General features: G+C 35.0%; 1 protein-coding gene across 7 annotated transcripts in view; it reads right to left on the bottom strand.

Moving 5' to 3' along the window:
* PTPN13 (protein tyrosine phosphatase non-receptor type 13) overlaps window positions 1–26,933 on the bottom strand; it is a 231,141-nt gene that overhangs the window by 153,319 nt on the left and 50,889 nt on the right. For all 7 annotated transcript variants that reach the window (XM_078445941.2, XM_060655667.3, XM_060655665.2 and 4 more), the window contains exon 2: window positions 21,122–21,241. In XM_078445941.2, the coding sequence (XP_078302067.1) occupies window positions 21,122–21,236 (115 nt within the window). In that variant the 5' untranslated portion in view covers window positions 21,237–21,241. The remainder of the gene's footprint in view (window positions 1–21,121; window positions 21,242–26,933) is intronic.

The raw sequence follows: 26,933 nt of genomic DNA, 5'->3' as shown, positions 1-26,933 counted from the left end.
TGTCTCTCCCTGTCTCAAAAATAAATAAACGTTAAAAAAAAATTAAAAAAAAAAAAAAAAAAAGAAAAGGAAGCCGTCAACAAATTAAAAGCCAACCTACTGAAAAGAAGATATTTGCAAATGATATAACCAATAACAAGTTAATATCCAAAATATAAAAAGAAATTATACAACTCAACACCAAAAAAACCCAAACAATCTTATTAAAAAATGGACAGACGACCTGAAAAGACATTTTCTAAATATAGATGGCCAACACATAAATGAAAACATGATCAACATCACTAATCAGCAGGGAAATGCAAATCAAAACTATAGCAAGATAGCATCTTGCACCTGTCAGAATAGTTAAAAAATACAAGAAATAACAAGTGTTGGGATGATGTGGAGAAAAGGAACCCCCCACGCATTACTGGTGGAAATGTAAATTGGTGCAGCCACTGTGGAGAATAGTATGGAGGTTCCTCAAAATAGTAAAAATAGAAACACTATATGATGCAGTAATTCCACTACTGGGTACTTAGCAAAAGAAAATGAACACACTAATTCAAAAAGATACAGGCACTCCTCTGTCTACTGTAGCATTATTTATAATAACCAAGATATGGAAGTAACATAAGTGACCACTGATAGACAAATGGATAAGGAAATGTGGCGCGCACGCGCATGCACACACACACACACACACACACACACACACCCCAGAATATTACCCAGCCACAAAACGGATGAGATCTTGCCATTAGTGACAACATGACCTAGAGGGTATTATGCTAAGTGAAATATGTCAGAAAAAGAAAGACACATACCATATCACTTCACTCATATATGGAAACTAAAAAACAAATAAAGAAACAAAAAATCAGAATCAGATCTATAAATACAGAGAATAAACTGATGCCTGCCAAAAGGGAGGGAGGTGGAGGGTGGGCAAATTAGTGATGCGAAGTGGGAAATACAGGCTTCCAGTTATGGAATGAGTAAGTCATGGGAATAAAAAGCACAGTATACTTAATAACATTGTAAGAGTGTTGTATGGCAACAGGTGGTAGCTACATTTGTGTTGAGCATAGCATAACATTTAGAGAAGTTGAATCACCATGCTATATACCTGAAACTAATATAATATTGTATGTTAACTACACTCAAAAAGAAAGGGCGGCAGTGCCTGGGCGGCTCAGTCAGTTAAGCATCCCCCCTTCTGCTCAGGTCGTGATCTCCTGGTTGGTGGGTTTGAGCCCCGCGTTGGACTCCGCTGTCCACTGGAACCTGGAGCCTGCTTTGGATTCTGTGTCTTCCTCTCTGCCCCTCCCCTGCACATGATCCTTCTCTCTCTCAAAAATAAATAAACATTATAAAAAAATAATTGACTAGGAAAGCATGAGGGAGACGTTATCAGGTCCTGGAAATGTTCTATATCTTGATCTGGGTGGTTGTTACATGGGTGTGTACTTTCATAAAATTCATCAAGCTGTACAATTAACAATAATGTTCTTGTGAAGCCGATTAAGAGGTACAAACATCCAGTTACAAAAAAGAAGAAGAATAACGCTCTTTACTATATATATTATACTTCAATATATATTTTTTAAAATCCTGTAACTATAAAATTTAAACAATATATATGGTGAGTAAAATCGTATTTATCAGCCTAGGATGAGGCTAGAAAGCATGATCTGTAGCAACTTTCCTTCATAAATGTATGACTTTAAGCGGTTTTTTTTTTAATGTTTGTTTATTTTTGAGAGAGAGGGAGAGAGACAGAGACAGAGAGAAAGAGCAAGCACGCGCGAAGAGTGGGGGAGGGGCAGAGAGGGAGACACAGAATCCAAAGCAGGCTCCAGGCTCTGAGCTGTCAGCACAGAGCCCGACGTGGGGCTCGAACTCACAGACCACAAGATCATTACCTGAGCCGAAGTCGGAGGCTCAACCTACTGAGCCACCCAGGCGCCCTGTATGACTTTAAGTTTATAAAATAGTCTGTCACATCTAGAGCCAAAAAAATTTCAAATCAAAACAGTGTATTGACTGTGTATTTTCTGGGGGTGGGGGGTGGTTACACTTGTTAAGCAAGGGACATTATTCATTTTAAGAATGCTAGATATTAATTTCATGTTTTATAGTTTGTTTCCAGGGAGAAAATGGGGTAATGTTGTCTGGCTCCAACACATTTAACTTGAAGGACCTGTTCATTGTGGCTTTAAAAAGGCAAGGCAAGATGTAGCTTGTCAAGACAACTGATACACCCTGTTAATCAAGAAAATTATGATTGTTGATAATTAGGAATGTAATATAAAGAGACTAGTTAGGATTTGGTCTTTTAAAAGCTGCACAGACTATACAAAGATTTACTCAAAGGCTTTTAATCCATAAGAACTTTCTATATTTCCTGCAAAGGTTTACAAAACCAGGAAATCAGTTTGAAGTTCAGTGCTTTGTCTCCCTTCTCATGCATGTGGTTCTACAATATTGGAAGTTTTACATTTCTTTTTGTTTTGTGATCATCCTTCAAAATCTTAAGGATATTTGATTATGCAAGGTCTAAAAATGGTCAATAAACCTACCATTCTCATAAGTCAAACTCTTAAACTGTTTTGCCTTCTATCATCTATCCTAGTCTAAATGTCATTATTTTATTCACAATTTTAAATTTGACATCATTATTATTCATGTTTTAATATAGCCAATGCCTATTTAGAGTTACTGTCAAGTTAATTAATTATTCTGCTTATCATTCCTTCTGGAAGTATTCTTCTTCCTTTTGGGCTACATTTCCTTCTTCCTGAGATACATCTTTTAATAGTTTCCTCAATGATGTTTTGTTGATGGTAAATATTCAGTTTTTATGTGAAAATGCTTTTGTTTTGACCTGTTTCTTCAACCACAGTTTAGGAGGACATTAAATTCTATCTGCACATTCTAGTACAGTAGCCATTAGCCACATACGGCTTTAAAGAAGTAGAAATATGATTAGCATAACTGAGGAACTAAATTTTACATTATATTTAAATTTTAAAATGAATATTTAATCATTTACTGGGAAACTTTAAAAAGTATGCTTGCAGGGCCCCTGCGTGGCTCCCTTACTTAAGCATCCAACTCTTGATTTAGGCTCAGGTCATGATCTCACAGTCATGAAGTCAGCCCTATGTTGGGCTCTCTGCTGACAATGCTGAGCCTGCATGGGATTTTCTCTCTCTGCCCCTCCCCTATTTTCTCTCTCTCAAAAGTAAATAAACTTCAAACAAACAAATAAAAGTATGCTCACAACAACTTGAGTATACAAATTTTTTTTATCAATCATTGTATAAAACCTAAATATTTTGGATGAAATTTAGAGTCTGAATTCAGATGGGCTGTGAGTGTAAAACAGATTTTACATTAGTATAAAAAAGTGTATATCTTATTAATATTTTTATATTGGTTACATATTAGAACAGTTTAATATATTGGATAAAACAAAATATATTAAAACTAACTTCATCTATTTCTTTTTTAACCTTTTAAAATGGGGCTCCTAGATAATTTTAAATTATATATATATATGACATATTGTATTGCCATTGGACATTGTTGCTCTAGGTTATTATTCTTCAATGATTTTCCGTTTTACTATTTTTAAAATAATTATAACACATTCTCATAGCAGTTTTAATATCTTACCAAATTCTGATTTATTGTTGCTGCTATATAGTCTGCTATTAGCCTGTTTTTTCTTTGTAAATAATCCATCTTTCCTTTTCTGATGGCTTTAAAAATCTTCTCTTTATCTATTGTGTCCTGTATGTCCAAGCCCACAAATCTAGGTATGGATAGATTTTTATTTTGACTATGATTTAAACTTCTAGAATATAGATTTATGTATTTAATCAACTCTGAAAAATTCTCTACTACTATATTTTCACTTATTGTTCTCTTTCTCATTTTCTCTAGAGCTTTCTTTAGGAACTCATATTAGAGGTATGTTGGACCTTCTCATTCAATCTTCCGTGAACCTTAACTCCCTTGTATTTTTAAATCCAGGTGAACTCCTCAGTTCTTTGTCCATATTACTAATTTTCTCTTTACAAAGAAAAAAGAATCTGTGTCAACTGCTGTTAAAGATCTCCTATGAGGTTATAAATTTAGGATCTATTTATTTAATTTCTAGATGTTTTATTTAACTTTTTTTCATCCTACTTGTGTTAATTTGCTAAGGCTACCATTACAAATATCAGAGCCTGAGTAACTTCAATTAATGAATTTTCTCACAATTCTGGAGTCTAGAAATCTAAGAGCATGGTGCCAATAGGGCTGGTTTCTGGTTAAGGCCTCTATCTTTGGCTTGTTAGTGGCCATCTTCTCCTTGTGTCCTCACATAGTCTTTGCCCTGTGTGTGTATGTCCTAATTTCTTCTTCTTATAAAGGCATCAGTCATATTGGATTAGAGCCCATTCAAATAACCTCATTTTAACTTAATTAACCTTTTAAAGACCCACCTCCATATACAATCATACTGTGAGGTATTGGGGGATAGGACTTCAATATATGACTCTTGAGAAAACAAAATACAGCCTGTAGCACTACCTATTTTTAAAATTTTCAGTGTCTTGAACTTTGTTTTTCCCCTCATATCTTTAATTATTTTAATATATTAAACTTAATATACCAATTTATATATACATATTAGATGATTCTATTCTTAGAATTAGATGATATTAATTTTTTTTAATTTTTTTTAACGTTTATTTATTTTTGAGACAGAGAGAGACAGAGCATGAACAGGGGAGGGGCGGAGAGAGAGGGAGACACAGAATCTGAAACAGGCTCCAGGCTCTGAGCTGTCAGCACAGAGCCCGACGCGGGGCTCAAACTCACGGACCGTGAGATCATGACCTGAGCCGAAGTCGGACGCATAACCGACCAAGCCACCCAGGCGCCCCGATGATATTAATTTTTTAAGGTGGGGAATCTACTTCTGCTGTTTGATCAATGAAGAGAAAAATAAACCAAGGCAGTCAGAGTCAGCATTCGACTGGAAAAGATTTTTTATTTTTTTTTAATTAACATTTTTTTTTTTGAGAGATAGAGAGGCGAGCAGGGGGGAGGGGCAGAGACAGAGAGAGAGAGAGAGAGAGCTAGAGAAAGAGAAAATCTTAAGCAGGCTCCATGCTTAGCAAGGAGCCCAACGTGGGACTTGATCTCATGACTGTGAGATCATGACCTGAACAGAAATCAAGAGTTAGCTACTTAACTGACTGAGCCATCCAGGTGCCCCAGAAAAGATTTTCTTTTAAAAACACAGAGTTTCAAATGAATAAGAAAAAAAGGCAAGTTCTAAATTTAAAAATAATGGTTACAGAATGTTTGATATATTTTTAAAGTAGCTTTATTAAGCATAATTGACACACAATAACTACATATACTGAAAGAGTACACTTTGATGTTCTGATACGAATATATCTGTGAAACTATTATCACAATCAAGATAATAAACTTATCTATCACCCCTGAAAATTTTCCTCACAAACTTTGTAATTCCTGCATCCTATCCCTTCTTGTACCTCTCATCCCCAAGTAACTACTTATCTCCTTTATCATTATAGTTTTCATATTTTAGAATTTTAGATTAGCACCATACAGTACAGTTTTCTATGGTCTGACTTCCTTCACTCAGCATAATTATTTTGAAATTAATCCACATGGCTGCATGTATCAATAGTTTACCCCCTTTCCTTGCTGTATAGTGTTTATTACATGGACATACCACAGTTTGTCTATCCATTCACCTGTTGATAGAATTTGGTTTGTTTCCAGATTTTGCCTACTGCAAATAAAGCTAAGATGAACATACACATGCAAGTCTTTGGATGGAGGTAGGTTTTAATTTTGGGGGGATAAGTGCTTAGAAATATACATGGTAAGTATATATTTAACTTTTAAAGAAATTGTTAAAAGCATCCAAAATGTGAAATTATATCATTTTATATCTCCACTAATGGTAAATGAAAGCTCCAGTTCCCCCAACTCCTTGCCAATTCCTGGTATGGTCAACCTTTTAATTTAAGCACTCCAATAGATGTGTAGTAATATCTCTTTGTGGCTTTAATCTTATTACTTTTCTGATGACTAATGATACTGAGATTTGTGTATTTCCCTGGAGACTAATAAATTTCAAATTATTTGAAATCTGAAATCTGTATATCTTCTTTGGTGAACTATTCAAATCTTTTGACCCATTTTGGGGGGGGGGGTCATGTTCTTCTTACTACTGAGTTTTAAAATTCTTTATATATTCTGGATACAAACCTTTTATCACTTATATCATTTACAAACATATTCTCCCAGCCTGTGACTTCTGTTATTTTCTTAATAATGTGTTAAGAGTAGATGTTTTAATTCTGGACTGCATTTTATCTATTTTCTCTTATGAATCATGCATTTGGTATCATGTCTAAGAAGTCTTTGTGACCCAGGGTCACAGTTATGGTCTCCTATGCTTTTTCCCCAAACTTCTGTAATTTTAAGTTTTATAATTAGATCTATGATCCATGTTTAAATTAATTTTGTCTGTAGCATGAGGTAAGAATAAAATTTAATGGATATCCAGTGGTTATAGCACCATTCATGAATCATACTTTGTATCTTTGTCCAAAAACAAGCATATGAATATGGGTCTATTCATAGACTCTATAATATCCCATTGATTGCTGTAATTTATAAGTCTTAAAATCAGGTAATGTGAGTTTCCAAAATGTTCTTTTTTCAATGTTGTTTTGGCCATTCTAAGTCCATTAAATTTCTATAGGGATTTAGAATCAACTCACCAATCTTGACAAAAAATGCTCGCTGGGACTCAACTGAATCTATAGACTTGACAATTCAAAGAATTTTGACAATATTGAGTTTTTAAATCTATGAACACAGCATAGCTCTCCATTTATTTAGATATTCCTTAATTTCTCTCAACATCGTTTTTGTTTTCATTATATAGGTCTTCACATCTTTTGTCAGATTTATTCCTAATGGTTTCATATTTTTTTACTTCACAACTTATACTTTACATTTTTTTTTTTTGATTATCTGTTTTTATTTTAATCCCAGTTAGTTAACATACAGTGTTCTACTAGTCTCTGGTGTACAACATAGTGATTCAACAATTCCACATATCACCCTGTGCTCATCACACCAAGTGTACCCCTTAAATTTCATCACCTATTTAACTTATTTTCCCACCCTCCTTCCGTCTGGTAGCTATCAGTTTTTTCTCCATAATCAAGAGTCTGTTACTTGATTTGTCTCTCTTTTTTTCTTCCCTTTGCACATTTGTTTTGTTTCTTAAATTCCACATATGAGTAAAATGGTATGGCATTTGTCTTTCTCTGACTGATTTATTTTGCTTAGCATTATACTCTCTAACTCCATCCATGTTGTTGCAAATGTCAAATTTTCATTCTTTTTATGGCTTAATAACATCCTATTGCTATATACACCACTTCTTCTTTATCCATTCATCAATCAATGGACACTTGGGCTACTTCCATATCTTGGCTATTATAAATAATGTTGCTATAAACATAAGGGTGCATGTATTCCCTCTGAATTTACCGTTTTTGTATTCTTTGGGTAAATACACAATAGTTCAATTGCTGGATCATAGGGTACTTCTATCTTCAACTTATTGAAGAACCTGTATACTGTTTTCCACAGTGGTTGCACCAGTTTGCATTCCCACCAACAGTGCACGGGTGTTCCTTTTTTCTCCACACCCTCACCAACAACTGTGTTTCTTGGGTTGTTGATTTTAGTCATTCTAACAGGTGTGAAGTGATACCTCATTGTAGCTTTGATTTGCATTTCCCTGATGGTAAGTGATGATGAACATATTTTCATGTGTCTGTTGGTCATCTGTAGGTCTTCCCTGAAGAAATATCTACTCATGTCTTCTGCCCATTTTTTAATTGAGTTATTTGTTTTTTTGAGTGTGAGGTGTATAAGTTCTTTATATATTTTGGATACTAACACTTTATCATATATGTCATTTGCAAAAAATTCTCCCATTCCATAGGATACCATTTAGTATTACTGATGGCTTCCTTTGCTGTGCAGATGCTTTTTATTTTGATGTAGTACCAATGGTTTATTTTTGCTTTTGTTCCCTTTGCCTTAGTAGACATATCCAGAAAAATGTTGCTATGACTGATGTCAAAAAGGTTACTGCCTGCACTCTCCTCTAGAATTTTAATGGTTTCCTGTCTCACATTTAGGTCTTTAATCCATTTTGACCTTACTTTTGTGTATGGTGTAAGAAAATGGACTAGTTTCTTGCTTTTGCATTTGCTGCCCCGTTTTCCCAGCATCATTTTTTAAACAGGGTCTTTTTCCTGTTGGGTATTATTTCCTGCTTTGTTGAAGATTAATGGACCATATAGTTGTGGGTTTATTCCTAGGTTTCTACTCTGTTCCATTGATCTATGTGTCTACTTTGGTGTCAGTGCCATACTGTTTTTTTTACTACAACTTTATAATATAACTTGAAGTCTGGGATTGTCATGCCTCAGCTTTGCTTTTCTTTTTTAAGATTGCTTTCATTATTCAGGGGTCTTCCATGGTTCCACACAAGTTGTTCCAGTTCTGTAAAAAACACTGCTGGAACTTTGACAGGAATTCCATTAAGTGTGTAGACTGCTTTGGGTATTGTAGACATTTTAACAGTATTCTTCCAATCCATGAACATGGAATGTCTTTCCATTTCCTTGTGTCATTTCATTGTGTCATTTCCTTGTGTTTCTTTCATCAGTATTTTATAGTTTTCAGAGTACAGGTCTTTTACCTCTTTGATTAGGTACATTCCTAGGTATCTTATTATTTTTTATGCAATTGTAAATGGCATTGCTTTCTTAATTTCTCTTTCTGCTGCTTTATTATTGGTGTATAGAAATGTGAGAGATTTCTGTACATTGCTTTTGTTTCCTTCAACTTTGTTGAATTCATTTATCAGATCAAGCAGATTTTTTGGTGGAGTCTTTCAGATTTTCTATATATAGTATCATGTCATCTACAAATAGTGAAAAAGCTTCTTCCTTACCCATTTGGATTCCTTTTCTTTTTGTTGTCTCATTGCTGTGGCGAGGACTTCCAGGACTGCTGAATAAAAATGGTGAGCATAAACATCCTTGTCTTGTTCCTGACCTTAGCAGAAAAGCTTTCAGTTTTTCCCCATTAAGGATGATGTTAGCTGTGGGTTTTTCATATTTGGTCTTTATTATGTGGAGGTATAGGTCCTTCTAAACCTAATTTGCTGAGTTATCATGAATGGATATTATACTTTATCAAATGCTTTTTCTACATCTACTGAAATGATCATGTCTCTTGTCCTTTTTCTTATTGATATGATGTATCACACTGATTGATTTGTGAATACTGAACCACCCTTGCATCCCAGGAATAAATCCCACTTGATTGTGGTTAATGATTTTTTAAAATCTATTGTTGGATTTGGCTTGCTAGTATTTTACTGAAGATTTTTGCATCTCTGTTCATCAGAGTATTGGCTTGTAGTCCTCTTCCTCCATCCCGCCCCTGCCCCATGGTGTCTTTATCTGGTTTTGGTATCAGGGTATTGCTGGCCTTATAGAATAATTTGGAAGTTTTCCTTACCCTTCTATTTTTGGAATAGTTTGAAAATAGGTATGAACTCTTCTGTAAATGTTTGGTAGAATTCACCTGAGATGCAGTTTGGTTCTGGACTTTTGTTTGGGAGTTTTTGATTATTTCTTTCCTTCCACTGGTTTTAGTCCCCCAGACCCCTGCCGGCACCTTTAGGTGCAAGGTTGTTATTTGAGATTTTTCTTGCTTCTTGAGGTAGACCTGTATTGCTATAAACTTCCCTCTTAGAACTGCTTTTGCTGCATCCCACAGGCGTTGGACCATTGTGTTTTCATTTTCATTTGTTACCATGTGCTTTTTTTTTTTTATTTCTTAATTCTTAGTTCACCCATTCATTGTTGAGTAGCATGTTATTTAACCTCCATGTATTTGTGAGATTCACATATTTTTCTTGTGGTTGACTTCTAGTTTTATAGCATTGTGGTCATAAAATATGCATGGCATGATTTCTATCTTGAATTTGTTGAGGCTGGCTTTGTGGGCTAATACATGATCTATCCTGGAGACTGTTCCATATGCACATGAAAAGAACACTGTATTCTGCTTTTTTTGGGATGAAATGTTCTGAATATATCTGTTAAACCGATCTGATCCAGTGTGTCATGCAAAGCCATTGTTTCCTTCTTGATGTTCTGTTTAGATGGTCTATCCACTGATTTAAGTAGGGTGTTAAAGTCACCTACTATTATTGTATTATTATCAGTTAGTTCCTTTATGTTTGTTATTAACTGTTCCATGTATTTGTGTGCTCCTATATTGGATTAATATTTACAATTATGATATCTTTTTGTTGGATTGTCCCCCTTATTATTATACATAGTGTCCTTCTTTGCTTCTTGTTATAGTCTTTGTTTTAAAGTGTATTTTGTCCAATATATGTATTAGTATTCCAGCCTTATTTTGACATCCATGTGCATGATAGGTATTTCTTCATCCCCTCATTTCAATCTGCCGCTGTATTTATGTCTAAAATGAGTCTCTTATAGGCAGCATACAGATGGGTCTTGTTTTTTTTTTTTTTAATCCATTCTGTCACTCTATGTCTTTTGATTGTAACATTTACTCTGGCTACATTCAACGTAATTATTGATAGATATGTATTTATTGCCATCTTATTACTTGTTTGCGATTGTTTCTAAAGGTTTTCTCTGATCCTTTATTGTCTTTCTCTCATATTTAGTAGATTTTCTTTAGTGATATATTTGAATTTCTTTCTCTTTATTCTTTGCAGATTAGGGGGTTTTGATATATGGTTACCATTAGGTTTGTATATAACCTCTTTTGCACACAGCAGTCTATATTAAGTTGATGGTTGTTTAAGTTGCAATCCATTCCTTACTCCTCTCCTTCCAACATTTTTAGGTATATGTTCTTATATTTTACATCCTTTTATTTTGTGAGTTCCTTGAATGATTTTTCACAGAAATATTCATTTTTACTGCTTTTATGTTTCACACCTTATCCTGTCACTTCTGGTCTCTTGATTTAAAGATTCCCCTTTACTATTTCTTCCAGGGCTGGCTTAGTGGTCATGAACTCCTTTAGTTTCTGTTTGTCTAGGAAACTCTGTAGCTCTACTTCTATTCCGAATGATAATCATATTGGATAGAGTATTCTTGGCTGCAGAGTTTTACTATTAAGCACTTTAATTTTGTTTTAAATATTTATTTATTTTTGAGACAGAGACAGAGCATGAATGGGGGAGGGTCAGAGAGAGAGGGAGACCCAGAATCCAAAGCAGACTCCAGGCTCTGAGCTGTCAGCACAGAGCCCAACGCGGGGCTCGAACTCACAAGCCGTGAGATCATGACCTGAGCTGAAGTCAGAGGCTCAACCGACTGAGCCACCCAGAACTTTAAATATATTGTGCAACTCCCTTCTGGCTCATGAAGTTTCTGCTGAAAAATCTCCTGCTGGCCTTCTGGGGTTTCCCTTTTAAGTTACTGTTTTCTTTTGTCTTGCTGCTTTTAGAATTTTTTATTACCATACTTTGACAATTTAATTACAATATGTCTTGGTGTGGGCCTGCTTTTGTTGATTTTGATGGGAATTCTCTGTGCCTTCTGGATCTGAACATCTGCTTCCTTCCCCAGATTAAAGAAGTTACAGCTATTATTTCTTCAAATAAATTTTCTGCCCTATTTTCTGTCTTTTCTTCTTCTGGGACTCCTATAATAAGAATGGTATTACGGTTGATGGAATCACTGAGTTCCTTATGTCTATTCTTGTTTTGTATAATTCTTTTTCCTCTCTTTTGTTCAGTTCCATTACTTTCCATTACTCTCTTCTAGGTCTCTGATTCATTCCTCTACTCTTCCAGCCTGCTGTTCATTCCATCAAGCATGTTTCTCATTTCATTTATTGAGCCCTTTATCTATACTATGTTATTCCTTATCTCTGTGTCAAGAAAGAGTGTCTTCCACTCTTTTCTCAATTCCAGTGAGTATCCTTATGATCCATTATTTTAAATTCTCTATCATGCATGTTACTTTTATGTTTTGCTTAGGTCTCTGGCCATTGCCTTGTCCTGTTCTTTCATTTGGGATATATTTTCTGTCTTCTCATTTTGTGTAAGTCTGTGCCTGTTTCTCTATGTTAGGAAAAGTCAGGTATGTCTCCTGTTCTTGAGGATAATGGCCTTATAAAGAAGAGGTCCTGGAGTGCCCTGCCATGTAATGTCTCATGTTTCCCAAGGCCTGGCTCTTCTGGGAATATTTCCAATGTAGGCAGCATGTACTCTCATGTTTTGTCCTGGACACTTTGTCCTTCAGGCCAGTTGTCTGCAGAGGCTTTCTTTGACTGCTGTGGGCATGTTTGGTCTCTGGTCTGAATGTGGTACATTGTAACCAGATGTGCTCTTGTCTGTTTGTGAAATAAAACCTGTTGCCACCATGGCAGGAACTGAGGCTCTGCAAAACTCTCGTGTGGGGAAATGTGGTATTGGCTGGGGTTTGGGCCAGTGTTCTGGGAGAACAGGCCCACTGTGCTGGGACTAAGGCCAGTGTGACTGGGAGCGGTGGTTCCACCGGAGCATAGGGTGGGGGTTGGCTCGGTGTGAACAAGTTAGATAGTGAATGTAGGCCCTGAGCTCTTCCTGCAGCTGGCCTTGTGCTTATGCCTAGTGCCAGGGGCACAAAATGGTGCCAGTCAGTTCCTTTTTTCTCAGAGGGGTCTCTCCCTAAATGCAGTCTCTCTGGGACACACTCCAAAATGAGTAAATAACCTCCCCAATGTGTGCCTCAGGTGCTCTTCAGATCATTGTTTTCCATGCTATATATTTGTAGGCTGTTTGCCTACCTTCTCTCCAAGAGCAGCCCCAATATTGCTCAAGCTCTCTCAGAGCCAAGCCAGTGACGTTTAAAAGTCCAGGCTTTACACCCCACTGGTTGCAAGAACTCATGAAATTCAGGCTCTTTCCCTTTCCAAGCCAATTGCTATGAGGATTTGTTTTCCCTGTGTGCTCCCCTCTGTGCTGGACTGTTTCTCACTCTTCTCTGCAACTATGGCTCCCTCCCCAGTACAGCAGCCAATCTGTCTGTCTCCCAAGTAATGTCTCCACACTTCCTACTTTCTTTGATGTGGCTTTTTCTCTACCTTTAGTTGTGAAGTTCTGCCAGTCTTCAGGGCAATTTCTGGGATATTTAGGATGATTTGATAGTTATCTAGTTGTATCCATGAGATGAGGTGAGCCTACAGTCCTCCTATTCTGCCCACCATCTTCTAATCTCCTTTTATCATTTTAATATGCTTTTTAAAAACTTAAATTTCTGATTATTCATTGCTACTATGTAAAGATACAATTCATTTTTGTATATTAATCTTGTGTCCTGTAACTTACTAAAGTCACTTATTAGTTCTAATGCATTTCTTTTTTGGTAGATCTATCAGATTTTCTATGTAGATAACCATGTTGCTTTCAAATAAATATAGTTTTACCTCTTTCTAATCCAGATACCTTCCATTTCTTTTCTTGCTTTATTGCATTGGTTAGAACATTGAGCACAATGTTCAGTATAAGTAATGATAGCAGACACCCTTGACTTATTCATAATCTCAGGGGGGGAAAATTCATTGTTTCACCATTAAGTATGATGTTAGTGATAGGTTTTTTGTAGATTCCCTTATCAAGTTGAAGTAGTTCTTTTCTATTTCCAGTTGGCAGAGAGGTTTTTTTGTTTTGTTTTGTTTTTTGTTTTTTTTAATCAGGAATGGATGTTAGATTTTATTAAATTTTTTTCCTGAATCTACTGAGATGAATATGTGGTTTTGCTTCTATAGTTTATAAATATGGTGAATTACACTGATTTATTTGTGAATGGTTAGCCAGTCTTGTATTTTTGGGATCTACTTGGTCATGATATATTAACATTTTTATATATTATTGGACTCAATTTGTTAAAATTTTGTTAAAAAGTTTTGCTTCTACATTCATGAGATATATTAGTTTACAGTTTTATTTCCTCTAATGGGTTTATCTGATTCTGATATTAATGTTGACCTCACAGAATTAGTTGGAAAGTATTTGATCCTCTTCAATTTTCTTCAAGTGTTTGATATAAAATTATTATTATTTCTTTTATAACTTCTTAGAATTCTCTAGTGGAGCAATGTGGACCTGGGGTTTTCTTTGTGGAACATTTAAAAATATACATCCATTCATCTTCATAGATATAGGGCAATCCAGGTTATCTACTTTTCTTGAATAGGCTTTGGTAGTTTTTGTCTTTTAAGGTGTCCATTTTGTTTTTTTAATTAAATACAGAAAATATATTTTATTCATCTCTGTCTCCCCAATACCAAACACATAGTTTGATGAGTGAATTTTGTTAAATGAAAGTATGGAAAAATTGACTTCTATGCTCAAAAGTAATCTTTGTAAAAATTCATCTGTGTTGATTTTTGTGAGTACACAAAGGCCATCCTCATTGTAAACAATTCAATACAAAAAAATTTAATTAGGAAGTAAAAATCCAAAGTTCCCCAATTTTTTGTTTTTCAATGTCTAAAGGTAATATATATTTAGAAGAATTTTTTTTACTTTAAAAAACAGGATCACATTATGTAGCCAAGTTTTGAACCTGTTCCCTTCTTCCCCTTTAAACATATATCTAGCTCTCATTTAGTACACATCCAGATTCTCTCTCCTTCTTAAAGGATACATAGTAATCTTTCATTTGGCAGTACCATAATATAATCATACTCCTGCTGACATTTAGATTATTTTTAATTTTGTGATATAACATACAGTGATATAATGATATCTTTGCATTTTGCATTCTTGTGCAAGTATTTTAAAGTTAATGTTGTATGAAAGCAATATGTATACACAAATTAATAAATCAAATATCTTTAGAAGGCTGATTAGTAGTCATTTGCTTCATTTTCATTGCCCTTCCTATACCCTCCAAAGAATTGTTAAACCTCTCTGAAAATGATTAGTAGTTCTTTTTCCCTGAAAGACATCTTAATGGAGGCTTCTTGTCTCCTGCTGTTTAAATTAGACATGTTCTAGGATTTTTGAACAGCTATCAGCCCAGGATTTACCTTCACTTCTCGGCTGTGCATATATCATGCACCTTCAACCCAGGGTCTTCCATTTTTCTTTATTTGTTTGTTCCTTTGTTTTGCAATAGCTTCTTTAAAAAATGGTGTATAGAAGGTACATTTTTTGAGACACTGTATGTTTGCAAATGTCTTTATTTGATACTTACATTTGATTGATGATTTGGCTTGGAAAGAATGCTTCCTCAGTAATTTGAAGACATCACTCCATTGTGATATGGCATTCAATGTTGCTATGGATCTATCCAATACCATTGTGATATTTTTCTTTTCAAATTGTTATTTAATTTCTAGTTAGTTAGCATACAGTGCATTATTGGTTTGAGTAATCACTTACACACAACACCCAGTGCTCATTAAAAGTACCCTCCTTAATACCCACTACCCATCCAGCCCTTCTCCCACTCATCTCCCTCTATCAACCCTCAGTTTGTTCTCCAACATAACTGTCTCTTATGGTTTGTTTCCCTCTCTCTTTTTTCCTCCCTTCCCATATGTTCTTCTGTTTTGTTTCTTAAATTCCACCCATTAATGAAATCATTGGTGTTTGTCTTTCTCTGACTTATTTACCTCAGTGTAATACACACTAGCTCCATCCACTTCTTACAAATGGCTAGATTTCATTCTTTCTGATGACTAATATTTCATTGTACATATATACATCTTCTTTATCTATAAGGTGTGCATTTCAATTCCAGCACTGAATTTCAATTTCCATTTCAATTTTTTCAATACCTTTGGTCATAACTTTCCCTTATTATTCTTTTAAAATGTGTAGAATCTGAAGTGATGTCACTTTTGTCATCTAATATTATTTCTCTAAACATCCTGGTGATATGCTCATAGGAAAGTTATCAATTTTAAAACTTTACTGTCATGTATACATGAATTAATTTTATGGCTTTAAATAGGTACTGCTCACAATGACTTATTTTAAAATAGTTATATTATTTCTGCTCTGCCAATATTCTTACAAGTCATTTAAACTGGGCCTTATTTCATTATCTCTAAAAATGATTAGGTGAAATGGGTTAAGATCTTTCCAGCTCAAAGAGTTTGATTCCATAAATTTAAAAAACATATGTATGTGTGGTTCTAAGTTTATATGTTTCTGGTATGTTATTTTTCATTTTTAGTAGCAAGAAAATTTCCCTGAAAGTATTTATTCATGAAAGCAATTCCACAGAACAACAACAAAAAATAACAAACCTAATATTTCACTTAATTTTGATAATAAAATAATAGGCAATTCTCTCATAAGACTTTTTAAAAAAGGTATTCCAAAACTCTAATTTTTAAACACTTTTCAATAAGAACAGAGAAGTTTATTTGATATTTGTCCCAGATATCTGTTGTAATGTATTTTCACTCATGCATATAATAAGCAAGTGTTTACATGAAATAGAGCCAAAGGAGTCTATATGCCCTGCTCTCTGCAACCTTATTCAGATTTGTTTCCCAAAAAGAATATGAAATATAACATAATCTTCTTAATTTTCTAAGGATACTTGCTGGTAACTCTTTGAATGTTTTTATTTAGACAGTGAATGTTTGTTTTTTAGCACTTTATCAAAATGCTTTATTTTATTATCTTTGTAACTAATTTACTAATTTCACTAATTATTACTTAATAAATAGGGAACCAGAAATGACTACATATAAAGGGATTTATATCTTTGATTCATAAAGGAAGATTGTCTCTTTTCCTCTGATTAGTCATGAAGCAGCAACTTTAGCAACAACCAATCATCCACCCTAATACTTTGAAATCCCTTAGATTCAAAACATCTGTTTTCTTCAAAGAGCAACAGTTCCATAACTAAGAATAAAAAATCACAGTCTTGGGGAACTAATAAAATTGTAAACTAAATTTTCCAAGGCAGCAATAATTTCAGTTCTAAAGATTATCTAGAATGCACATGAGAATGGAATTGTTTTTTCATTATCTAGGACCACTGAGTCTTGCATGAGTTCATCCATGATGTAAAAGCTAAAATCTTAAATGTATATCTATTTTCTGGCATTAGCTATGCCTCCCAATCAATTTATAAAGTGGACTGAGAAGCACACAAGTAGAAAGTCATAGTATGGAAGGACCCTTAATGAAATTCTTCCAGAACTTTCATTTCACTGGCCACATTTAATTTCCTAATTAAAAAATAGGCAAAAAAAGTATAAAATCTAGCTGTCTACTATTTATAAGTGATACCTAAATTGCAATACAGTCTGAAAATAAAGAAGGAAAAAAGATATACTAGGTAAATGGTGAGGAAAAGGAAGAAGATGTAGCAATATTAAGAGCAGACCAGATAGAATTTAAGTCAATAAGTAGTAAAAAGGGGAAAAAAAGCCTTATTTTATATTGATAAAATATTCAGTCCATTTAAATTAGTCATTAGCCATTATATGTACCATACAAAATAACATGAAAACACATGCTGGCAGTAGTAAGAAGATAGGCATAGACATTACTATAATGGGAGATTTTAACTATCTCTATGAATTTGACAGATTAAGTATAAAAAGTAATTATGGGAGGGGCGCCTGGGTGGCTCAGTCGGTTAAGTGTCTGACTTCGGCTCAGGTCTCACGGTTTGTGGGTTCAAGCCCCACGTTGGGCTCTGTGCTGACAGCTCGGAGCCTGGAGCCTGCTTCAGATTGTGTGTGTGTGTGTCTCTCTCTCTGCCCATCCCCTGCTCATGCTCTGTCTCTCTGTCTCTCAAAAATAAATAAATGTAAAAAAAAAAAAAATTTTTTTAAGTAATTATGGGAGCGCCTGGGTGTCTGAGTCAGTTAAGTGGCCGACTCTTGACTTTGGCTCAGGTCATGATCTCACGGTTTGTGAGTCTGAGCCCTGTGTCAGGCTCTGCGCTGACAGCATGGAATCTGCTTAAGATTCTGTCTCCTTCTCTCTCTGCCCCTCCCGGGCTTGCGTGAGCGCACACTCTGTCTCTCTCAAAATAAATAAAAATAAACTCAAACAGAAAAAAGTTAACTATGGTTACAGAAAAAATTTAAAAGCATGAATATTAACCAACTTAATTTGTATCCTAGAAATAGAAGATATATATTCTTTTCAAATTCCCACAGAATATTTTACAAAATAGACCATATGCAAGGCCACAAAAAAAACTCAAAAAATTTTAAGAAATAGTCAATATAGATTGCACATTTTAATAATAAAGTTTTATATTTTTCCTTCTCTGAAGAGAAACTCATTTACATATGGTGTCTTTCAATAAGGTCATGCTTAGATATCATTATTCTTGAATAACAGCCACAAACATTTTGTTTTAAAAAAGTCTAAAAGACTTTAATTGCTAAGAGGCTCAAAAAGATAAAGAAACAACATTTTCTTGATTTGTGTTCAATAATCCCCCAGCAGAAATGTTTATTTCCAGCCTTGTATTCATAAGAATGCAAACTTGCACTTACATACTGAAAATGACATAGGAGCAATATACAAGTTCAAGAAGAAAAAACGCCAAAAGAGCCAAAACTAAGGTTTACATAATAGACACAGAAAGATAAAACCGAGAAAATACATTTTAGAAAAACAAACTTCTTAAGGACCATTGTATTTTACTTGCTTCCACCCTCCACTATTCTTAGTTTTATATTCATAAGGGTGTCTAATAGAAAACCAAGACCAACACCATTCATTCACAAAATCAGCAAACTAATAATTATTTTATTTCAATTTGTTATAACAGGTGATGAACTTGTGCCAAAAAGACATTGTGCTATCAAAACGAGGAATGAAAAACTACAGAGATTTCAGATAAACTAAATCAAATAAGCATAAATTTCCTCCAAAGAAGTACAAATTTCCCAGTTGGCAAATATAATAGTTGGCAATTCCCAGACTGCCAAAGAAGCCAAATGCAATTTCTCTCTATTACTGATGTTACCCTGTGAATTGAACTGAAGGCCCTACGGTAACCAGCCCCCACTGAACAGTGTCTAAAATATAACTGCCTCACAATTAATTTTATAACACATCCAGTAAGTCTCTTCTCTGTAATGTGCCAATATGTTATGCAATAATTGCATCTTAATTACAAGTACTTTACATTCAGACAATAAAACCTTTATTAACATTTCAAAATTTGAAAGAAGAAAACTCCTTAAGCATTCACAGTGTGGAAGATGCTTTATATTGCATGAATCATGAACAGGGCAGTGATCCTGCCATTACTATAATAAAAAGAGGTATTATCTCTCCTTCCTTTGAACATCTGTAGTACTTATCATCCCAATCACTCATTTGGCACAGTTTTGAAGTAGTAAATTCTTCACATGCATCTGTCTGATCTGAATGAATCCTTAAGGGCAATAGTCTCATCCTCTGTTTATTGGGATCTTCCCAATAGACAAGTAAGGCAAGTAAGAGGATCTACCTCACAAGCAAGAACCGTTTCTTAAATATTAAATTGACTTTTGTTAATTAATTAAGGAATGTCACCAACATACCCTTCCTTCAACAGCATCTATGGAGCATGGTTACCGCTCTATATTCCAGAGTGTCCATACTTCCAAATTTTCCAAATTAAAATGAAGCAAACAAAACAACAAGGTCTACTTAACATAGCTAGATTTTAGGTAAGCGGCATTAGAGAAAATGAATAAATTTTCTTTAGGTTAATCCTGCCTTTAATCAAAGATCTTCAAACATCTAGGTTCTAGCAGAATTAGGTGGGCCGTAACACTATTTTAAATCCCTGTCCCAGGGTTAGAAAATAATAGCAACAATAACAAAGCTTTACCATCTGTCCCCAAAATTCTTCCTTTCTTCTCTAGACCTTCCTACACTCAATCAGTGGTTACCCCTACACCTTCCAAAAGGTTCCCATGGCTCATGTCTTTAGCAATTCCACTGTACAATGACTCAAATTTTAACACACGTTTTAGAATATCCTTAAGGACTTGTTAAACACAAATTGCTGGGCTCTACCCCTAGAGTTTCTTATTCAGTAGGTCTAGTGTGGGTCTGCATTATTTGCATTTCTAACCAGCTTCAGGTGATGCCGATGCTCCTCATCCAGAGACCATACTTTGAGAACTACTATACACTCAAATCTGCCCCCATTTCTGTAATGTTTACTGTGCCTGATTATATCATGCAAATCAATTTTAAAGTTTAATTCTTCTTTTAGATGAAGCTTGGTATCTTTCCTATTCTAAATAGGAGTTGGCCATGTGGAGTGAATGGATGGCAAACACCATTTTCAAAGTCTTCACGTGGAGACTTTCAGTATAGTATTAAATGTGTTTGGACAAAGAGTGACTCCCTAACTTTTCTAGCTCCAAAATGGTACACAGTCATTTGGACCAGCTGACTGTCTCTACAGGGAAGCACCAAACTAATTAGTTATTCGGTCCACATTAACCCAATTTAGAATTACAGGGATGCACATATTATCCCCTTTGCCAGGAACCTTTCCCCCTCCTTCTCATATGGTTAACTTGTTTTCTTTCAGATCTTAGCTCAGAGATGACTTATTCAGGGAACCTTCCTTTTCCTCCCCATGACCAGGTCAAACCTATTACGGGTTTTCATAGAGTCACTGAACCCCGTCCTTTGTAGCCGTTGTCATGGTTGCATTTTTCACATTTGTTTATATAAGTATTTTACTAATAGTTATTTTCTACACTGGATTACAAGCTCCAGACAGGGAATGTTTTTGGTTTTGATCACCATTACACTTTCAGCACCTAGCACAGTATCAGGGACATAGAAGATGTTCTCAGATATTGAAGCTCAGATATCTGAGCTTTTTTTAGCCCAAAGAAAGATAAGGGGAAGTATTCCTTCTATACTTTGCCCTTTTCAGCTACCTGATTAAAAAAAAAAACAAACAGAAAAACAAACAAACAAACAAAAACCCCAGAAAAACAAAAAAAAACTTACCTTTTCTGAATAATTCTTGGAGACTTTCAGCACTTTGATTTAATACAGCCCATATTTCTTCCTCCTGCAGAGGTCCACCCCGAACCTCCAGGGCCTCAGCTAGTGACACGTGCATATTACCTAAGAAACAAAGGAAACAGAAGGGGTACATATCAGCAACTTGCACTGCATTTGTAGTGGTGAAAGTTCTACAACAGTGATGCGAGACTGAGGTTCCTATCTACCTAATTTCTCAATATGGCCTTTAATCTAAACATAATCCTACGGCTTAAACTCATGGAGGATAGAAGAATTAGAGGGAAAAAAATCTCAAAATAACTACTTGCCCTAGCCCAACAGGATCAGCTTCAGAGCCTGAACTGGAAAATAGGTGGTGACTATTTCATGGCAGAAGAGAGAGACTTGAAGGTATCAGGAGGCACCAAAGTGTGGATGATTAAATCAGAGCAGAACTGAAGGCCTTTCAGATTATACTTTCAGGCTTCATCCTATCCATCCCAGGTAAAAAAGAGTAGAGAAGAGCTTCTACAGCCATGGTGCATGAAGCTGAAATAAGATGGAACACATTTCTTCTACTCACTAATTGATTTCTACATCTTCAATATATACAGTATAACTATAAAATTTTTCACTGATGGACTTAACTACTTTCAGACCCAACTTTGCTGCCAACTTACCATTTGCCCCTGGAAAGACCATTTCACCTCTAACCTCAGTTTTCTATCCGTGACATGGGAATAATAATAATAGAAACAACATTGCCATTTTGGGGTGGCTATGGCAGGGAAAAGGGTTATTCCTGTAAACATGCTTTGTAATCTAACTCTGTAGAGGCTGAATTAATAAAAAATCAGGAGGTTGACTCTGTGGTGACATTTTTGTAGGGACAATCTTTTTCAATGGCATTAAATTAAGTGGGTGATAATATTAATAAATTTTAAGGTTTTCTACGGTGTTCAATAATTCTATTTTCGTTATGAAGGCAGGGGGTGGGGGGAGTCTATATCATCTATATAAAGTGTCCTACATTGACATTCCTTGAAAAGAAAATTATTCCTTACAATGATCACTAAGATTTCTATCCAAACTAACCAATTTGAGCATAATGTGTATCTACTGGTAGGTAGAAGCAGATGGGTTTAGCAAAGAAGCTAGAGGGAGTGAAAAATGTTAAATGCTTATTTTCTGTAATTATAACCATTAAATTTTAAAATTAACCAACAAAAAACAGCTGTTTTAGAGAAAAGTTGATTTTGTTTACTCAACTAACAAGAATAGCTAATATTTTGTTTCAAATTACATTTATGATACTTTAACCCAGACTGAAAAAAAAGCAACTCCAGCTACAAATGAGGTCAGCCTTGTCCTGTTACTTTTCTTTTCAAATATTTACTATAGCATTTTATGCTTAGAGCCTACCTTGAGGGGTGTGTACTTAAGTGGAACAATGTGGTAGTTAAAAGGGAAGACAGAAGATACTGCTTAGAAAAAGCCAGTCATTTTTATTTAGCTTGTATAGAAGTGATTATTTATTCAAACACCTCTTCCCCCAAAAAACTCTCAGTTTCATATTCACTTTATTAAATGGCAGCATATTTATTTTTTAAAAAATAATAAGCTTCATTCCTTTCTAAGAGATAGGAGTTATTATCTTCTACGTAAAATACTGTATTGAATTGGAAGTTTCAACAGATGCGTCAAGATACTATTAGGAATCAGATACCCAACAGGATTTTTGAGTAAGTCTACCCTGCAGCAAATTTCCAAAGTAATATGTCTGAGAACTGGTTAGATAGCTCTAAAGCCTACACATAAGGTATAAAGAGTACAGAGAACATTACATGTGAGGAATTTCTTTGAAGATAGGTGTACTGATTTTCATGTCTCCCTCAAAGTAGAAGGGATGCAGGAAGGTGCCTTTGTTTAACATCTAGCCAGCAAAAGAGGGCTCAATGGAACCCCCAGGAGCACTTCCCCGGTGTTAGGGAGTTCACCAAAAGGAGGACACCATAGACTGGTGCCTGATACTTCAGGAATCTACAGGTTTTGGCTGTCACTCTGAGACAGCAGCCAGAGAGGAGAGAGCATACAAGACTCAGAGTGAGGAAGCATGCTGTAATTGGGGTGGGGTATAAACAGCTTGGAGCTAACAAAATTCTACCCAGATGAAAATGTTATGAAATTTAGGTTGTGGCAATGGTTGCACAACTCTGTACCTATACTAAAAACCACTGAAGGTAAATTTTAAAAGGGTAAATTTTATGGTATGGCAATTATATCTCAGTAAAGCTGTCTAAAAAAAGTAATCCTACTCAGAGTACCTCCTGTGGTTCCCAGAGTACCATCAGGAGGGGAAAGGTGGGAGAGGGGTAGGAGGGATGAACAGGAAGGATGAGGGGGTAGGAAGACAGGAGAAGGAGAAGGAAGCAGAAGAAGAATTAGGTACTGGCTAGTAGAAGGGATCATATTTTGAAGTGTCACAGAAAGTACAGCTCCAGTGAAGTTCTCTGAAGAACACACTAGAGTACACATAAGAGAAACAGCCTTAAGCACATATCAAGTTCAAAATGAGTTACAAGTCAGGTAAAAAAAATTATTTGCCTCTCTATCTTTCTTCCTTCCCCCAGTTTAAATCCTAATTGGGTCAGATAAAGCAACTTGCAAGTGGGTGAGGAGATAAGTAACAAAAGGAGAAGCTAAGCACATTGCCTCCCGCCTATAGCTAATCGTAGCTATGGGAAGGAATAGCTTTGAATGAAGACTGAAGTGTTGATTAATATACTGACTAGGCATTTTTAATGATGGAATTGACCTTGTATTTTCAACTTGAGTGACTGTAGTTCTTAAGTGACTGTAAGGAGAGAATTATGGACCTGAATTTCTACATAGAGGCAAGAGAAGAACTTCCCTCATGAAAGGAAGGAAGGAAGGAAGGAAGGAGACAAAATAAGTTGCTTATGATTACACCTTATGCATTCCATTGTAAAGCAAACGATCTGTATCATATACAAAGTTCTAAAACTTAAGATACAGGTTTATACTTAGTGTTAAAGAAATTGGTTTTTAAAACATAATTATTTTCTTCAACAATGGCCAAACTATGGAGAGAGCCCTAAAGTCCATTGACTAATGAAATGAAAAAGAAGATGTGGTGTTTATATATATATAATATGGAATAGTACTCAGCCATCAAAAAGAATGAAATCTTGCCATTTGCAATGATGTGGATGGAGCTAGTATGTATTAGGCTAAGCAAAATAAGTCAATCAGAGAAAGACAAATACCATATAATTTCACTCATATGTGGAGCTTAAGAAACAAAACATATGAACATATGGGAAAGGCGGGGCTAGAAGAGAGAGAAACAAACCACAAGAGACTCTTAATGATAGAGAACAAACTACAGGTTGATGGAGGAAGGTGGTGGGAGATGGGCTAGATGGGTGATGGGCACTAAGGAAGGCATATGCTGTGATGAGCACTGGGTATTGTATGTAAGTGATGAATCACTGAATTCTACTCCTGGAACCAATATTGTACTGTATGTTAACTAACTAGAATTTAAATTTAAAAAAAAGAAAGAAAATCACCATAATAAATATATAATTACTTCCTATAAGAAAATGAAAAAGTAAAAGTAACTTCTGAACACAACAGAATTTTTCAGTGCTTGATTTGTCTTATAAAGATTACTGATTATACTTCTGTTATTTGACTCAATCAGGCTGAATTACATATTAGTCTCCTGTTAATTTTTATTAGAAAGTATTTGTCTATTCAGTGAAGTAGGATCTCTATGCATCTCTAGCCGGAACTCGTTAGAACTTCAAAACATAGAAGGAACACTATTTTTGAAAGCAATATTATATAGCTAACAAAATAGATTTGATATTTTTAATTTACAGCTTGCTAGAAAAAAAGCTTAAGACTTTTTAAAACTGCCTCACCCCTCAAATCATCCAATCTCAAAACTTAATGTATTGCTAAAACAGCTTTCTAAAAATCAAACAACACTATAATTTACAAATTATCTACCATCACCATGTTTGACAATTGCCATCATTATCGTTATCAGTTTTCTCTATTTTTATTCACCTTTACTATGGCTTTCCATATCACTATCTCTGAAAGAATACAAGGGAGGGGCACCTGGGTGGCTCAGTCGGTTAAGCAACTGACTTCGGCTCAGGTCATGATCTCACAGTTTGCGGGTTTGAGCTCCGCATCAGGCTCTGTGCTGATAGCTTGGAGCCTGGAGCCTGCTTCGGATTCTGTGTCTCCCTCTCTCTCTGCCCCTCCCCCACTTGTGCTCTGTCTCTGTCTCTGTCTCTGTCTCTCTCTCTCTCAAAAATAAAATAAAAAATGTAAAAAAAATTTTTGAAAGAAGACAAGGGAATGAAAGAAATGCAGAAGTAGAAGAAGAATGCAAATAAAAAATAAATAAAAAGTGGAAAAGTGGAGGAAAAAAAGCTTGAAGTCAACCAATAGATGACGGAAACAATTTGTCATGAAAATTCTTAAAAGTGTATTAACTTCAGTTGTTTCCTTTAGACACAGTACTAGACAACTTGGGGTATAGATGTATGACTGGCATTATTTTACCATCAAAGAGGTTCTGTTCTACAATTAACATACCTGTATTATTTACTTGTTTCCTTGAATGTGGTAGGCTACATGATAATGAAGGTTAAGGGAAGATTTTCAAATAAGAAAAATTAATTATATTACATAACCAGAATCTTTGTGTTTTTGGTTAACACAAATATTAGGTCATGACCTTAAAACTGTGACCAGTCAGAAAAGCCACAGAAGGATTCTAACAGATGTCATTTTAATCCTGAGGGATTTGTGGCACTCAAAAATAGGAAGCATAGAAAAGTGTTTCCAAAAAGATTGAAATAGTAAACAGATTAACTGAATCCAATCAAGTCATGTAACAATCCGTCTGGGGTTAGACTAATGAATTAGGTTTGTTTAAATTGATTCTAAGGAAATAGGGCTATAAGATTACCCTATTTTAAGAACAAAACAACTATAAAATAGAGCTCTGTGTGTGCCACTACAGAGCTCTTTGTGTGGGCAAAGATCTATTCACCATCCTAGCTAAGGACTTTGTTGGCCATTAAGACACAATAATGAGAGGCACCTGTGTGGCTTAGTCAGTTAAGCATCTAACTCTTGATTTCGGCTCAGGTCTTGATCTCACAGTTCATGGGATCGAGCCCTGTGACCAGCTCTGTGCTGACAGTGCAGAGCCTGCTTGGGATTCTCTCTGTCTCTCCCTCTCTCTGCCCTTCCCCTGCTCACTCAAGCTCTCCCTCAAAATAAATACATAAACATAAAAAAAAGAAAAGAAAAGAAAAGAAATCATAATGAGTTGAGAAGGCAACCTCCAAAATTATAAGTATCTTTTGATCCAAAAGATTCACAATGAAGTTTATAAAAAGTTTAAGAGATGCAAGCCCATATAATAGTATTTTTTAAAATTAAAGAATCTGTACATATTTGGTATTTTAGGTGTTTCTAATATTTAGGAGAAATAGGTCAGTTAGAATAATAGATCTGGTCTTTGATATCAATTTAAATAATGTAATTGAGAAAATGAGTTCAGACTTGTATTTTAAAATGTATCAAATACCACTGGAACATATAAAAGAAATTAATCTTAGCATACTTGTAAGTTTTCATTCATCAGATTTATTTAAATAATCAGGAAGATGATTTTTTTGTCAGACAACTGAAATACTTAAAATTTTTTTATTTAATATTTATTTAATATTTAAAAATATGAATGAAGCTTAAAATATTTTAA

Source organism: Panthera onca, chromosome B1 (assembly GCF_046562875.1).
Source record: "Panthera onca isolate mPanOnc1 chromosome B1, mPanOnc1 haplotype 2, whole genome shotgun sequence".
Lineage (NCBI taxonomy): Eukaryota > Metazoa > Chordata > Mammalia > Carnivora > Felidae > Panthera > Panthera onca.
This window is presented reverse-complemented; position numbering and strand designations above follow the sequence as displayed.